General features: G+C 38.7%; 1 protein-coding gene across 3 annotated transcripts in view; it reads left to right on the forward strand.

Moving 5' to 3' along the window:
- Positions 1-18,253, forward strand: part of dlgap1b (discs, large (Drosophila) homolog-associated protein 1b) — a 138,070-nt gene that overhangs the window by 77,831 nt on the left and 41,986 nt on the right. For all 3 annotated transcript variants that reach the window (XR_015847598.1, XM_088322286.1, XM_088322285.1), the window contains 2 exons: positions 10,694-10,871; positions 14,064-14,337. Coding sequence is in view for 2 of the 3 variants with exons in the window: in XM_088322286.1 (XP_088178412.1) it covers positions 10,694-10,871; positions 14,064-14,337 (452 nt within the window). In the remaining variant the exon portion in view is untranslated. The remainder of the gene's footprint in view (positions 1-10,693; positions 10,872-14,063; positions 14,338-18,253) is intronic.

The raw sequence follows: 18,253 nt of genomic DNA on the forward strand, positions 1-18,253 counted from the left end.
AAGTAAGACCTCAGTTGTGTCAGTCATTTTTCTCAGTAGTTTTAACAAACTCCACGTTCCCATCCTGACCAATTTCGCTCTGATGAGCATGTCAATCATCAGATGGCATCCTCTCAGTCTTCAATGTCCAATTGTGATAAACACAGTCCCTTCCAATTTCCCCAGTAATTGGTTGTACACCCACTTAGGAACGTCCCTTTCGGGCAAGGTTTTTCATTATTTTCAACTCTTCTGGGTGAATATGTTTTATCAATTGCGCAGAGAGCGCGATGTCAGAAATCCATTTTGGCAACAGTGTATACTTCTCGTTAGAGATTGCAGCAACATAAATTCCCAAATAAGTCGCGAGATACACATTTTCACACTTTTGTCTGCTTGTTTATACGAGGCATCTTCCATAGTTTACAAATTATTTTCTGTGAAAACTATGAAACTTGAAAAGAAGCGAGCTATGTTATTTTGTATTCCTCTAGATCACAGGTGTCAAACAGGTGCCCCGCAGGCCAGATTAGGCCCGCGAGACAACACTCAGAGAAGCGCAATAGAAAAACAAGCTGCAGGTTGAAATATGTCAACTTGATGTTGCCAAAGCCAGGTGCCTCGAACAAAGACACTGTAATTTTTTTTTAATTTATCTCTCTCTCTCTCTCTTTTCCTCTTCCTTTGTTGCTCTTTGTCTCTTTCTCTCTCTGTGTCTTTTAACCTCTTTTGCTCTAACTTCCTTTTTTCCTTTTATCTCTTTTCTCTTTCCCTTTTCCTACCCTCTGCGCTTTCTTTTCTCTTTTCTCTCCTTCTGTCTTTCTATTTCTCTTTGGATTTCTTTCTTCCTCTCCTTTTCTTTCCCCTCTCACGACTTTTTATCTTTTGTTTCTCACGCTCTCTCCCTCTCTCTTTTTTTCTTTGTCCCGCCCTCTCTCCTTCTCCCTCCCTCTTTCTCTTATTTCTTTATTTCTTTTTCTTTCTCTTTAATCTAATAGTCTGGCCCCCAGCAGAATGTTTGTTCTATCGTGTGGCCCCTCGAGTTAAAATGAGTTTGACACCCCTGCTCTAGATGGTGCTTTTGGTTTAAATACAAAAGTTACTTTGATACATTTCTAATGCATCTTGAAACAAAGAGGGTCATTTATTGCAATCAATCAATATCACAAGTGCTTTATGAGACTTTGGTTGTCCATTAATCACTAACCGTTAATCATTTAGCACCTTCAAGTGGTAAAAATAAAAATAACTATTAATTGAAAGAAAAATATCGATTTGAATAATAAGCAAAAAAACACGAACTATCGTATAAACGAGCATGTTTTTAAAATACTCATAGGTCAAGACATATGTATTTGTTTTACATAACATGAGGCTTACCAAAGGGCAGCTGACATCATTTTTGGTTATCTTGCTGCTACGGGTCGCCCCTAAAGAGTGTGAAAGGATGGCCAAGAAAAGTAGAAGGTAAATGGTGCTATTCTGTCGCTTTGATTCACCATAGTGGTTTTATTTAGTTGTGCTTTGTAGCACTCGTTTTAGATTGCACTAATCAATAGAGTGACTTATAGCTGTCAAATATTACATAGTATCCCTTTAAACTTAAAGAATGACAGATTTACATTCAAAATCATTCACATTTTTATCAAATTAACAGTGGTTGCCGTAAATCAATTGCATTTTAAAACACACACACACAAGGACACTCCGACATTTAAGTTCGAGGAACCGGGAATTGAACTAAATGGTAAATGGTCTGCATGTATACAGCGCTTTTCAAGTCAATGAAGACCTCCCAAAGCGCTTTACAATGTGCTTCACACTTACCCATTCACACACACACCCACACACCAAAAGGGAGTCAGCCATACAAGGCGCCTACCTGCTTATTTGGGGCATTAGGGATTCAGTGTCTTGCCCAAGGACACTTCGACATTACACGGAGGAGCCAGGAATCAAACCTGCAACCTCTTGGCTCCAAGACGAGCGTTCTACCTCCTGAGCACCTTTTTGCTAGATTTCTGCTTTTTTGGGGAGAACCCTTAGCAGCAAGATGTCTGACAATTCTGTCAGCCCTGCTCCTAGTGAGGCTCAAATTTTCTAAAATAAATGCTCAACCTTTGAGTATTCTAAAACATGCACGTTTACCTCATGTGCTGCTGCATATGAAACAATGTTCTTGTTTTCTTTTTATTGAAAGAAATATTTTTTATCACTCGTAGGCGCTAAAACATACATGCTGCCCCTTCCAATAAGTAAAAAAGTGACTTAACTTAGTTGTTAGCGTATTGTTAAAATTAAAAAAGATCTTACCCAACGACATATATTCTTTATCCTCACCTGAAAAAAATACTCACAATTATGAATTACTCTGGATGCCTGATAATCATTCCACGCAGGAGTTTTCCCATTGTGCGAAAGACGAAAACTGTATTTGCCCTGTTTGGATTAAATTAACTTTATTTGCATGGATGTTGTGTGTATTCACACACAGGCGGCAATTTTCACACAGAATGGAGTCACGCTGAGTGCAATGATTGGAGACAGGTGAGCTCTAATGAGATACCTCACCTAATCCGTGACACCACTCGCGATTGTGATAGCAATAAACTTTGTGCTGTGGCCTTAATGTTCGGGTGTCAGGTTGGGAAGAGCGAAAGGGAATGAATGACCATTATGAGTGTGTTCTTGACGCAGCATATAGATGGATCGAAAGACACTGCAAAAAATAATGTTAAATCTAATTGGCAGATAGTTTTGATTGTTATTTTATTGATTTATTTTTTGTGAAGCAAAATTTTATCTAAGCTTTGATATCGTCAATAAAATTGTGTGCATTTTTTTTGTAAAATCAGTATCGGGAAATAATAATGAAATATTTTGGGTGAATGAAAACTTTATTTCGAACATTATAAAATAAAAACAGGACACAAACAATGACTCAACAACAAAAATAATATTAACATTACATGATCGAAAAGGGGTAGTAAGAAGCAGACGCTTATTTTACCTACCCCTTCATTTTCCCTATTAATTACATTTCACAGATAGCTCCTCTTTTGTGTCTAATATGTTGACTATTTTTTGCATGTTGACTATTTTTTGCACTATGATGACTATTTTTGCACCAAATACATAATTGCACAAACCCTTACGATACCAACTGTATTACGATACCAAACTGTATGTAACATCCTACATGCCGACATTTCTTGTGTAAATATTGTGTAAATTATAACTACAACCTTATCCTCCTTGTTTTGTAACCTTATCTTCTCTGTTCCTTTTCCTGTTCTTGTTTTTTTTTTATCTCACTGAATGTGTGAAACTGGAGTGTCATGCCCAATTTCGTTGTCACAATATGTTAACCCATTTTGTAACAATGACAATAATGGTCTATTCTATTCTAATATAACAAAATCTCACGGATATACATATTACATAGGTCAGATATCAATTATAATGATAAGAATAGTCACATTTTATTAACTAATCATCGTATTACCCATCTATTGACGTTATAATGCTACTAGTCACTAAATATCATTGTGACACCAATGATGATAACATCAATAGCAATAATAACAGTTATGATATAATAATAGTAACAATAACAACAAGGTTAACTGTAGTTGTAAACGCAGCATTTCCAATCTCGAGTATCACTCATACCCCATTTTATTCATCTCTGTATTCTGCCAGTAATGTCTTTTTGTATTAAAATTTGAACACGTGAATAGTTGGACATTGTTTGATCTCGTCTTGTAAATTGTTCCAAAGTTTGACTCCACACACAGACACACACATACTTTTCCTGATGGTTCTCACCTTTGGGATTTTGAATTTACTACAGCCCCTTAAGTTATAACTTTCCTCTTTCCGAGTGAATAATTTTTGGATGTTTTCTGCCACTATGTTTTTGTTGACCTTAAATAGCAATTGTGAAGTGAAAAATTTTACTAAATCATCCAGTTTTAATAATTTAGACTGGAGGAATAAAATATTAGTATGATTCTGATATTCTACCCTGTGTATGGTTCTAATTGCACGTTTTTTGAGGATAAAAAGGGGCTGGAGTCAACTTTTGTAATTATTGCCCCAGACTTCTGCAGAAATATGTTAGGTATGGCAGAACTAGAGAACAATATAATAGATACAATGCATTATAGTTTAAAAGGAATTTGGCTCTATTAATTATTGAAATGATTTTAAATACCTTAGTTTGTATGTGTCTGATGTGTGTTTTGAAAAAGAATGAATAGGTTAAGAGAAAAAAACTAAAATTTGGTTATTTTCCCCATTTTAATTTCTAATTTCTCAATTTTAATTATACTTTTTACTGAAATTACTTTTATTTAACCCCTTAACAGTTCGATAAACAATGCGGTAAACAAAGTTGAGTCTTCACAATGTCACCATTCACTGGAATACGTCACGCCACAAATCATTACATTCCTGGGATTTAAGATAGGTAATCATATCAAAACATACGTATCACAGAAACATTACAATCAGTCTGAAACAAGATACCCAAAAACTATCAAGCTGGTATTGCTCACCTATAACGTCTCCTGGGAGTCAGCTCATGATAAGATTCCCCGCACATATGTTGTGGTTACATTCACAAAAGTCCAGTGAAATCAACTGTTTTAAATATTTACTCCAAAACACACAGTAAAGCCAACAGCTAAAAAAAAATCCACCTAAAAGCATTCCTGCAATGTTTGACAAGTTTTGTTGTATCCATCCGCTTGCCTTCATGACGTCCCTTAAAAAATAAACAGACCCGTCAGATGACTTCCGGTATAGATAATGGTAAATGGTCTGCATTTATATAGCGCTTTTCAAGTCAATGAAGACCTCCCAAAGGGCTTTACAACGTGCTTCACACTTACCCATTCACACACACACTCACACCCCAATAGCGGCCATGCAGCCATACAAGGTGTCGACCTGCTTATCGGGGGCATTAAGGATTCAGTGTCTTGCCCAAGGACACTTCGACATATAACACGGAGGAGCCGGGATTCGAACCTGCGATCTCTTGATCCCAAGACGAGCGCTCTACCTCCTGAGCTAATGACACCCGTTAGCCAATGAAATTTCCATTGACACCACTTTTCGACAATCACAAGCTTTCTTTCATGTTGCTCAGCCTGTGAAAACGTTTGAAGGTCTGTATTTAATACAATGTCAATTCAGCTGTAAAAATCTTAAGCCGATAGTGACCGATTCAAAAGTGGATTGACACAATGGATTACCAACGTAAATATAGACACATTCACAGTGTATTTTCAAATCGGTGCTGAAGGTTAACGTGCGCAAAGCCAATCCTTATTTATTCTTACACACCATTCTTACGCGCACGTGTGCACAACCATGAATTCACATTTAGAAAAAAAAAAAGACAAACGTTTAAAAACTCTTCCACAATGTCTAAAAATTGGCCAGAGTGAAATTAAACAAATGTAAGTTCTAAGGGCTGTGAACTGGTCGTCTGAAAATGGCCACTTTTAGAAACGCCCATGCTACACTCATCTTATATGTGATTGCAAAAACAAAAAGTTCAGGCGTGAATAAAAACCTTCTAATTATGTGTGTTCCAATTCTGATTACCGTATTTTCCGCACTATAGGGCGCACCCCCAAAAATAGTTTTTGGTCCTATATCTTCCATAGATAAGGCGCACCGGATTATAAGGCGCTACAATGGGAACGTCGACAAAACAGTCAGATGATTCAGTCAAACTGATTACCCCTTAACATCCCCAAAGCTTGCAAAGAAGCAAATACGTGTCGTAGACACGTGCGGATGCGGTGTCCGTACGATGTCACTTAAATGCGTCATTTCAAATATCATTCGGAAGGTTGAAGTCTTGGGATTCAAGAAATGCCAAACATTTCTATGTTTCTATTTTCTTTTTCGCTCACAACTTTACTGTGCATATGACAATGAACACTTGGAATTGAGTTGAATTCACTCAACTCATCACAGCAACATCAAGATCGTTCTAAAACAAGATACCGGGAAAATATAAAGCCGCATAACTCACCTAAGTTCTCACGTTCAATAATGATACGCAATCATGGTCTTCTTACAACCGTGAGTGAAGTAAATCCAGGAGAGTAGAATATTTACAAATACAGACTAATGAAACATGTTTCTTTATGGCGTACTTTAGCAAGCTTGCTACGCCATTGCTAAACTCTGCCGATTGCAGGGTTTGTTTTGGCCATCTAGCCAATCCGAGGCTCCGAATAACTTCAGCCAATAGCGATCGATTTAACGGATGATTGACACATCTTTTTCGGCCAATTGCAGGGTTTGTTTTGGCCCTCTAGCCAATCTGAGGCTCCGAATAACTTCAGCGAATAGCGATCAATTTAACGGATGATTGACACATTGGTTAGCCAATGAAACGCCGGTATGTAAATCCCAGCATACACCGCGGACTTGCTACACCATTGCTAAACTCGGCCGATTGCAGGGTTTGTTTTGGCCATCTAGCCAATCCGAGGCTCCGAATAACTTCAGCCAATAGCGATCGATTAAAATGATGATTGACACATTGGTTAGCCAATAAAACGCCGGTATATAAATCCCAGCATACACCGCGGACTACTTCACGTTCGGGGTAAAATCGAGTCGGCGGCTGTTGAGTAAGTTGCGAGACCTTGCGAATTTAATATTGAGCCATATATAAGGCGCACTGTGTTATAAGGCGCATGGTCAGCTTTTGAAAAAAATTGAGACTTTTAGGTGCGCCTTATAGTGCGGAAAATACGGTACTCAATATTAGAAGCAGTGATTATTTCAAATTGAGACAAATTTTCAAAGTGTTACCTTTCAAAAGAGACCAAAACCGTCCATATTCTCCAAACGGTTCAAGAACAGCATTCGATTTACTATGGGTACGTTTTGGATTTGGACTTTAGGCGAATTTTACCGGAACAGTAAGGGTTGTTTTTAACAAATCTTATTTTTGAACAGAATATTCTCATTTTAATCCATCTCACTTTTCAATTTACTTTTTTATTTTTATTTTTTTAACTAATTTTATTAGTTAAAAAAAATATATATTTTTACTAAAACAAGAATTTGTAAAAAAAAAAATGTTTTGTACTTTTATTGCATTTCCTTTTAAAAGTACACATATATTAGCAAGAAAAAAATAAATTTTTACTTAAGTATTCTAAATTCTAACTATAGTTATACTAAAATGAAAAATTGTCAAAATGTTACTTTTATTACATTTATTTTCCTAATTCAGCAAAAATAATTCTTATTTTATTTTTACTAAAGTATTTTTTAACTAAATATATTATTTTTAAGTAAACTTTATATTAATACAAAATCTAATTTTTTGTTTCCACAAAATGTAAGATAATATACAGTATTATCCCGATAATATAGTTTATTTATACTGGTATAGAAATTTTAGATATTTATTTATTTGTATTTTACAAAAAATATTACTAGCTATGTAAATTTAGCTTTTTACTAAAATGCAAAAAATATTGGCGAAACAAGGTTCTCTGGAGGGTGCCTTGTATTAGAAAATGTTTTAAATAAAGCCTATTGTATATTTTTCTGTATGTTCTATGCTTCAGGACTGATCATATTCTAAAAAAAAAAACAATAGAGTTCATGAGAGTTTGAAAAAAATTGAAAAAAAAAAGTGCTAATTCATGTTTCTAGATTTACACTTGTAATATCGCTGCAATGGTACTTGAAAAATTGCCTGATTCCTGGGTCGGAAATGTGATTTCATAGCTGGCGTCACAGAACAGATTGCAGCTGAACACCGAGGCCGCGTGTTATGTGCGACTGCTCTTGTCCTCAAGTGTCTCGATGAGAAGAAATATCCTCCAAGGTTGCTCGCCCGGCTTTAAAACATTGTTAGTGTTCAACAGCTTTTGGCTTTTTTCCACACTGTAAGGCGCACCGGATTATATGGCTCACCTCCGAAAAGTCTTGTGCGATAATTGTTTTCAAATATAAGGTGCACCAGACTATAAGGCACATGGAAATGAAACTATAACAAGGGCTAGTGTTGCGCAACAAATAAAAAAGTACAATGTTTGTACCTTTTTTGATAAGTCAGTGGATCAAACTCGATCAGGCCAGGAGCATGTCAGGTCCTATCCTCTAGACCAGGGGGCGCAACCTGTGAATACCGCACATCTGGCTCAGAGATTAAATTGAAACCACGTCGTTAATGTTTGACATGTAGTCCACGCAAAGCCGAAAGTACACTGAAACTGCTGATGGTACAGTCCAGTATATATAGGGCACATTTTAACTGCAGTTTCCAGACAAGCTGTTACACTAACAGACCCAGTTTTGGCTGTACATTGGAACCCTTTATATGGAAGCTCATTAAACAGTTTATGTTCACTCTTTATGATGAAAACCCACAGAACAAACTGTAAACACCCTAAACCGTCAGCAAAAAACCCAGATCAATTTGATTTTGAGAAGTAAAGGCGGAGCTATGCACAGAGCGCAAGCATTCCTTTCTGTCTCTCGCACAGTCCTGTCTGCTGAAGGTAAATATGTCGTATCGTTGTTTGCAGAATTATGTGACATTTTTACAAAATAGGTTTTGCTCCCACCTTGAAATGGCGGTCAAAATGAGCTTTAACACTCGGAACTGTGGGAGGGAGATACATTTTAAGTGGTATATTTATATGGGACACGGGCTCTGGCATTGTCATTATGTCATATAATTTTATATTTGTGGTATCTAAGTGCTGCCTGTAGGATAAAATAACCCAAAAATGTGATCAAACCATAATCCAAATATTAAACAGGCAACTATATTGAATGGGGCATAGAAAATGTCAATTTAACAGTTTACTACAGTCTGTTTTGACTATATTGTATCACTTTTCTTGTTGTATTTCTGCTGAAGGCACTCAGTGATGTCAAACTGTAAAAGAAAGAAAAGTCAATACTTCTAAAGTTAATCTCATGAGTGAAATACGCGTCTGTAAATATGAACTTGTCATCTGAGTTACTATTTTGTGTTATTTGACTTTAACTGGCATGAGAGGTATTTCAATCGTTACCCTACCCGATATTGACAATCTGTGTAGCACTGTCTGTCTCTGTGTGCCCTGCAACTTGCTGGCAACCAGTTCAGGGTGTCCCCTGCCCACTGCACGAAGACAGCTGGGATGGGCTCCAGCACCACGGCACGGCAGCTGATTAGTTAATGTGTCCGCGGCACAATTCTGATATCATGAGAGCGAACCTTTCTGTGTGGAGTTTGCATGTTCTCCCTGTGTTTGCGCGTCTTTCCTTCGGGCACTCCGGTTTCCTCCCACATTCTCCAAAACATGCATTTCAGATTAATTGGCTGGTTCAAATTGTCCCTGGGTGTGAAGGATCAAGTGAATTTTCTGTCTCCGTGTGCCCTGCGACTGGCTGGCAACCAGTTCAGGGTGTCCCCTGCCCACTGCTCAAAGATGGCTCCAGCACTGAGAATAAGCAGTGCAGATGATGGATGTTGTTTGTTGTTGTCGTTGTTGTTGACTTTGATCACTCTAATATACAGGGATCCCTCGTTTTTTGCGGTTAATGTGGATGCGGCCTTCTTGGTTGGCCTTATTATAGCAGTTTGCAAAGGGAGAGGGAGAGAGAGAAAGATTGGAACTCATCACGTATTTTGAATTAGTCAATGTTTTTTTATACATGATGATGGTGATATAATCAAAGCCCTACTGACTAAGAGTGAGAAAGCGAGCCAGAGAGATAGAGATGCATGGCTCTCAGCGGTACAACGAAAGTGTGGGATACAAATCCTTCTCAGCAAGATGCAGGAGAACGCAGATCAGGTGTCCAGTCACAATAGACTATGAATGACGCTATGATATGAATTAGCACCGGATATCTCATGTCAAGGGGTGCTGGCTGATGGGCCACCATCTCGCGCAGTTGAGCAGGCAAGCAAACGCAGCGTGATTTTATGAGAGTGGTGCTCTGTCTAAATATTGGCTCCCTGAAACATTCCTCAACGGTGTGGGAAGCATTCGTTGTTGTTTTTTTTTTTTTATCCCATCTTTTTTTTTTTAATCAAACGTTTTTTGCCCACATAGGAGAGAACCAGCGATAACTGAAGCGCAATGTAGTGAGGGGTCTCTGAAGTCGCTATATTGCTGCTTGCACATACGGTGTGCTTATTATCTATGATGAATGATGTTTCTGTGTCAATCAGCTGTCATGAATTCTTACTTGAGTGCGCAGTAGCTTGGCTACATCATACCTGTAGGGGGTATGGCCCATATGGGGTAGGGCGCGCAAGCACGGAGGCCACATAGGGGGCGATGACGCGTTACATGACAACGCCCTATCATGAGGGAAGAAGAAATGCTATGGCATAGTGAAGTAACAAGAGAGCAGTGTTAGCGTTATTATTGAGCATTGTTTTAATTTTCTTTCATTTAATGCAGGGTCTATCAAATCAGAATGCCATCAAATATGGCAACAATTTCATGAATTTTAAACCACTTCACCAAAAATTCAAGCCCTTTTTAAACCTTGAAAACACAACATTGAAATTCGAGCCTTTTCAAGTATTTCAAGCACTGGTACGAACCCCACTTTTAGCCAAGAAAATACCGTATATAAGCAGTAAATTGATACAGAACCAACACGAGGGTTCGATTTCCCCGCATTTGTTTTCACCTCAGGCTTTTTTGTTCTCGTCCAGGATTTCCACGGAGCATTCGCCCAAGCTGCAGATCAGAAGTCACAGTTATCTGCGGGCGGTGAGCGAGGTTTCTATCAATAGGAGTCTGGACAGCTTGGACCCGGCGGGGTTGCTGGCCTCACCCAAGTTCCGATCTCGGAACGAGAGTTACATGAGAGCCATGAGCACCATCAGCCAGGTCGGTTGCCTTCTCACTGAGGAAATCCCCTTAAAAAAAATGTGGAATGTTCATTGTATTTTGTTTACTGTAGTTGTGTATAACGCGCACCCATGATTTTTGGTTGAAATCAGTATGAAATTTGGTTTCACTTTTTCTCCGCTTAAACTACTGTATTGATTGCGCCTTTTTTCTACCTGAAAAAGAAGAAGTATGGGTGCACGTAGATACAAGGTTTTATGGTAGTATTTTACCGTATTATTGCAATGGTTGATCGGTAGAAAAATATCCCTGACTAAAATCGCAAAACATTGTCTGCAGTGGGAATCAAACCCGGGTTGCAGGAGTGAGAGCAACAAAACCTAACCTTCGTTTCAGCTATAGAGATGACATACGAAAAGGCATTAGATTATATCTCATTATCACACTATGTTTTACTCACAGTACCAGAAGCAAATGTCAGAGTGGAGAAAACAAAGTCATCCTGAAAGATTGATAAACACAAAAAAGCAAGACGAGGGAAACAACTCTGTTGTTAAATCATACTTGGAAGTTCATTAAATGTATCATATATATATATATATATATATATATGTGTATATATATATATATATATATATATATATATATATATATATATACATAGATACAATCTTAAAATTAGTTAAAATTCCTACAAATACAACAAGAACATTGTAATGGAACCAAATTGTTATTTTACATCTTTAAAAACATTTCCTACAGGACTTGTTTTCAGTGAAGTTATGTTTATTTTTTCCAGGGAAAACATGATATTATATTTTACTTATTTAAAAAAAAAAAACATTTTAGTAAAATTAAAACAAAGCTACATTTCCCTTCAATACAGCAATACAACTTTCACTTGAAAAATGTTATTTCTATATCTTACAAGTCAAGTTAAGTTTATTTGTATAGCCCTGAATCACAAAGAGTCTCAAAGGGCTGCACAGATCACAGATTACTGACAATTACAGTATTGTCACACGCTGCTGCCCATCAATGCTGAGATCCGAGTCAGATCACAAGGCTTCTCTTGCCACTGGTAACCAGGGAAAACAGTGCATTCTGTCTCATGTGGGGGTGCAAACCCCTACGGACAGACTGAAGAGATCTTTTCTTCCTCATGCCATGAGGCTCTTTAACTCTACCCGGCAGAGTAAAAGCCCACAGTAAACCACACCACCTACATTGCATATTACCGAATCTTATTGCAATATGTATTCTGTGTAGTACTATTTAGTTATTCTATATAACACGCTACAGTGGGCATTTGCACGTCACACTGGGTATTTGTATATTGTATTCTTTTTGCTTTATTATTGTATTGCTCTCAGCTCAGGGATGCTGCTGGAAATGTGAATTTCCCTTCGGGGATGAATAAAGTATCTATCTATCTATCTAAAAAAAACACTGAGTAATAATGGGCGCCACCAGGCTGTACTTACCCAAGACACACCACAGGACGCTGTCCTACAACCGTGATGGTTAAGGGATCTGTAAAGCATGATGCAGTTCTTTACTGTATTTTTTCAGTGCTTTTATTTTGAAAATGAATGATGATTATATATTTAAATAGATGGATAGATAGATACTTTATTCATCCCCGTATGATAATTCACACTTCCAGCAGCATCCTTGTGTTGAAAATAAAATAATAATAAAATAAAAAAAATAGAATACAGAAATACCCAATATAACGTGTTGATATAGAGTATCTAAATAGTGCTACATAAAATACACACTGTAATAAAAATAGAATAATATGCAAATTTGGGGGTGGGGTTTAATGTGGGCTTTTACTCCCCCGGGTGGAGTTAAAGAACCTCATGGCATGAGGAAGAAATGAGCTCCTCAGTCTGTCTGTGGAACAAGACTGTGACAGCAGTCTGTCACTCAAGCTGCTCTTCTGTTTGGAGATGATGCTGTATAGTGGATGTGATGAATTGTCCATGATTGACCGCAGCTTTTTCAGTGCCCGCCTCTCAGCTACTGTTGTCAGGCTGTCCAGCTCTGTACCCACAAAAGAGCCCGCTTTCCTCACCAGTTTATTAAGACGAGAAGCATCCTTCTTCTTAGCGCTGCCTCCCCAACACGCTCCCGCATAGAAGAGGGCGCTTGCCACAACAGTCTCATAGAACATTTGCAGGAGCTTTTTGCAGATACAGATTCTCAAAATACTCAAATAATAAGTCTTTTTTAATTTAGGATAAACATTTGACCGATTCATTGAAATATATATTTTTAGTAAATACTTAAATCAGTGGTTAGCGCGTGTGCGGCTTAGTTCTAAGGTCTTGGGACCCTCTGTGTGGGTACAAATCCAGCTACCGGACTTACTGTGCGGAGTTTGTATGTTCTCCCCGTGCTTGCGTGGGTTTCCTCCGGGCACTCCGGTTTCCTCCCACCTTCCAAAGACATGCATTTCAGGTGGATTGGCCGGTCCAAAATTGTCCCTAGGTGTGAATGAGCGAGCGAGTTGTCTGTCCCTGTGTGCCCTGCGATTGGCTGGCAACCAGTTCAGGGTGTCCCCTGCCCACTGCCCAATGATTGCTGGGATGGGCTCCAGCACCCCCGCGACCCTACTGAGGATAAGCGGTGCAGCTAATGAGATGAGACTTAAATCTCGCTACATTCCCTGCCAAATCAAATATCCAATCAAGTTTTTTTTGTACAGCACTTCAGGCAATGAATTGCCTGAAGTACTTTAAAAAACAATCAGTGAGGCATAAGACAATAAAATCCCCTTAATGATGTCCACCCAACAACCTGGAACACATAATACACAGACACACACAATGGTCAAAATAAAAACAAAATTATTGATAAAGAATAAAAATTTAAAAATTAAATATACTGTAATTATGGCAAAGCATAAACCTGAGGGAGGCTAATCCACACTCATAGGGATGGCAGAAGATTGCCTCAAACAACAATTAAATGTTTATTTTACATATTTTTAACATTTCTTTTTCATGGTATTTTCTCCAGTGAGGAATAATCCAAGCACAACCGCTGTATGTGGTAAAACAGTTTTATTAACTAGATCACCAGCCAAAGGATTCCACAGCAACAATAATACGTTGTATTATTACTGTTTGCTTATACCGAAGATTTAATCAGGTTCTGTGCCTCTAACATGTAATATTGTGAGGTTATTGCTTCTTTATTAATAATATGTTATTTACCCTGCAGGTGAGCGAGGTGGAGGTAAACGGGCAAATCGAGGCGGTGTGCGAGTCTGTTTTCAGCGAGATGGAGTCGCAGGCCGTGGACGCGCTTGACTTACCGGTGCCGAGCTGTTTCCGAGTTCGTAGCCATAGCTACGTACGAGCTATCGAAAAAGGATGCTCGCAAGACGAAGAAGAGGAAGCTGAAGGCCTGTCCGGCGGAGCCGGGGCCAACCGGAAGGCAGGCTCTTCTCCTCGGACTACCACGACCACCGTCAGGACCATCCAGAGCAGCACAGGTTGGTCTTCTATTCCGTTGGCTTATCTAGATCTAGTCTAAACTACTTTATAAATCAAATCTAATCTGAATCTATCCATCAAATCTAACGTAGCTTATCCAAACTTCTAAATCTAATCTAATCCATCCAAACGAATGTATAAATCCCTATTTGTGTGTGTGTGCGTGTTCGTATGTAGCCTGTAGGATCCGAAACGACTAAACTGAATTCCGTGAAAATTTACACAGTATTACTTAAGGCGTCTGGGAGTGTCTTAAGCTTAAGTTTCGTGTTGAGGCTCTACCAATAAACACCAACAGAATCAATAAACATCTGCTCTTGTGTATTAGCAGCTCTGGAGCTGCATGTGGTCATACTACCTGATCTTTTTTAACAAACTATGGCCCCAACAACCTCGCTCAAGATTAATGTCCGGCAACGCCAAGCACGCAAACGCCAGACCATTATCTTTGTCGTGTATAATGCCTGTGTCAAACATACTGGCACGAAAACTGGCTCATTGGATTAATTAAACCTGCTCGCTGTAAATGTCTGAGTATGTCAGAGGCTCTTGCTCATTTCTGTAAAACGTTGGGATTTATTTTTTTCATATATGAATATAGACCAAGTGCTCCTTCTTGCAGCAAGAAGGCAGTAAAGGTGTAAAAGAGCTGACGTCCAGCAAAGGTTCTTTTCATATTTGGGACTACTTATCTTTGTGAACAGGTGTTCTCTTTGTTGAACAGTAATACAAAAAAGCAGTGCTCGGGGTTAACGAACCAACACTTGAAAGAAAGATTCGTACGGGTGCTTTAAATCCTTGAAAATGCTTGAATTTTAATGTGTTTCAAGGTTCATAAAGTGCTTGAATTGTCGGTGAATTGCTTGTAAATGATTGAAATCGTTGTCATGTTTTGACTCGATAGACCACGTGTTAAAGAATGAAAAATAAAGCGTGTCAGCTTAAAATTGAAAGACGATAAAGGAAAAGTTTATCTGACTCGTCTAAGAAATTCGTGTACTTCTATACGCATCATGAAAGAAGTGACTATGGCTGCAATGACACAAGGCAGGAGATGGCAGCAGAGATTAAAGTTCCAAAGTCTGTACAGCTCAATTTAGAAGAACTGACTTTGCTTCGCTTGCACCCACCTTAAATCTAACAATATGACACTAATGATAACAACAATGAATTTTTAATTATTATCATAAACAATAATGTATTGTTCGATATGTTAATGGTACTGGAGAAATGGGGAAATTTGCTTTGAAAGTCCTTAAAAAGTGTTTGAATTTGGCCATGAAAAGGTGTACAAACCCTGTGAATGACATTGTTAAATGTTTTACTACTCAGGATTTGACACCTAAAATTGATGCACTTGTAAAAGCAAAAAGATGCCAGGTTTCAGGAGCCAGCAGCAGCAAGTACACTGCAGAAGTGCAATGGTAGAGGGGGGGAAGGTGTGATGGCACAACATTTGAATTGTACAAATCATTTTCTCAGCTTCAGTAGGCCCAGCCTGGTTGTTATATCTGATGTCATAGCCTGTTCACGACGAAAACGCTCATGTTGTATCTTTCTTATTTATTTCCATTCAGTACGACAATTGAGGCAAGCGTATTTGCATTCATAGCGTCTACTTGCGCTTGTTTAGTGTGGTGAGTTGATTCAGATGTAAAGCTGCATTTATTTAACAGTTAAAATAAACATTGAGTAAACACATTCAATGCCAAACATGAACATAATTTATTTCAATTGTTTGTATATAAATGTGTTACGCTTAGAAAGTATCCCTGTTTAATCCATGATTATAATTTTAGGTTAGGATACAAATGTCAGCTGAAATGCATTGTACTGAAAAAAACAAAGGTAAATATTTGGTGTTTCTTTACTGATTTGGCCCACCTGAAAACACAAAGTCTGGTTCCGGCCCTCGAGCCAAACTAAGTTTGACATGACCGGTATAATGTATGATGTGTTCATTTAAAGCAGCGCCATGCAATTAAGAAAATTCTGACCTGAGGAACCCTGAAAAATAATTGATATAATTATTTTCGCATACCGACTTTGACCTTGCAAATTGAACTTGGATTACCAAATCGATTTATCGCTTATGTCTCTCTGAGGACTTATTAAAACATAAAAACGGTCCTTGGTGGATGTGTTGGGAGCGATACACTACGGTCTATGGTAATGACTCAATTACACAACTGCTGCCTTGCACTGACTTGATTGTTGGTTATTGATCTCGGAGACGTCCTCCCCTGAGGAACGATACAGCTAATGAAGACCATCTATCAGCTCCGAGCCTTTGAACTACCGCTCGGGTTTTCCAGCGCCGGTTTCCTCGCTTCTAACCTTTACGTGACTCGCTAGACTAAAACTCGTGAAAATCTTGACTAAAAGTCAACTTTATCTCCTGGGATTGACAGATCACAAATATATTTACATTTAAAAATCTACGCTTTTATGTTAATAGGAATTTGAAATGTAAAGACTGACTACACTCCTGTTTGCAGCTAGTTGCTAACGCTAGAGATTTGCAACATATACAAACAACAGATTACTGTTATCCCTTGTTTATCGCGGTTACCGGGGAGCAGTACCCCCGCAATATGCAAAAATGATTTTAATCTAGGTCAACTCTTTCATATCTTTATTCCCTATAGCGACTATCGATGCTAGCATTTGCAACTAGTGTAATACCTCTTTTATGACTGTTAATGGGGACCAGAACCCTCAAAAATATGCAAGGATCTGGTAAGCATCACACAATTTTTAACATGCCGACCTCTGCTAGCAGCAATAGTCGACCAGAGAAAATGGATGGCGGTCTTACAGGTGCTGTTCATTTTAAGCGTAAAGAAAAGAAATAGAGAACCGCCACGCATCACACAAATTTTTTCTCTGAGCCCCTGCTTTCAGCAATCGTCAACTGAGGGATAAAGGATCATGGCCAAAACTGTACAGTTAATTCTAGCATGGCCACAATATCACGCTTTAAGGGCCAGAACCAAAGAAAAATGCACACTGTGGGTCCCTTTTCTCAGCAATAGCCGACTGGAGATAATGGATGGCGGCGGGCACATGGATACTGATCATTTTAGGCAGAAAAAAGAGCTGCCACGCATGACACAAATGTAATTCCTCAGGTTATATTCTCACGAATAGTTACCTGCTAAAAACAGATCCAAAACAACCAAAACAGACTAATGTAAAGGGTCTGCATTTGCTTTTAAAGTAAATGAAGTCCTCCCAAAACACTTTACAGTGTGCATCACACTTACCCATTCACATACCGATAGCAGCATCAGCCATGCAAGGCAACTACCTGCTTATAGGGCACATTAGGGATTCATTCCGTGGGGATTCATTTGGTGTCTTGCCCTTCGACATATAGCCCTGAGGAGCTAGGAATCGAACCTGCAACCTCTTGATCCAAAGACGAGCGCTTTACCCTGCCCCAGACAATTCATTTTAGGTGCCATGCCACTTGAAAGCCCTTTGCCAGCCCCAGCTTTCAGCAATACTGTAGTCGACCCAGAATAATGGATTGCAACCACAATATAGCATTTTATTTTAGGCGGTAGATGACGACACACCTGCAAAAAAATTGCATTCTACTGGTCCCCACTTGCAACAATATGGGATTAGGGATAACGGATCACAGCTGCAGGAGTGCAGTTAACTTTTGGGTGGACAGAGCGGCAAAAAAATATAAAAAATACTGGCCCTATTAATATGTGTTCTGCTAGCCCCGCTCACAGCAAAATGCGATCGGGGGTAATGGATCACGGAATACCTTTCAATGCATTGAGGCCGCGAAGTACGAAGTAGCGATGGATTACAGTAGTTACAGTAAATACAATTTCCTAGCGTCAATAACTCAACCCTTTAGCAGTTTTGTGACAATATAGCACAACTTAAGTAATCCTG

This window comes from Urocampus carinirostris, chromosome 18 (genome assembly GCF_059441175.1).
Source record: "Urocampus carinirostris isolate Australia breed hairy pipefish chromosome 18, RoL_Ucar_1.0, whole genome shotgun sequence".
Lineage (NCBI taxonomy): Eukaryota > Metazoa > Chordata > Actinopteri > Syngnathiformes > Syngnathidae > Urocampus > Urocampus carinirostris.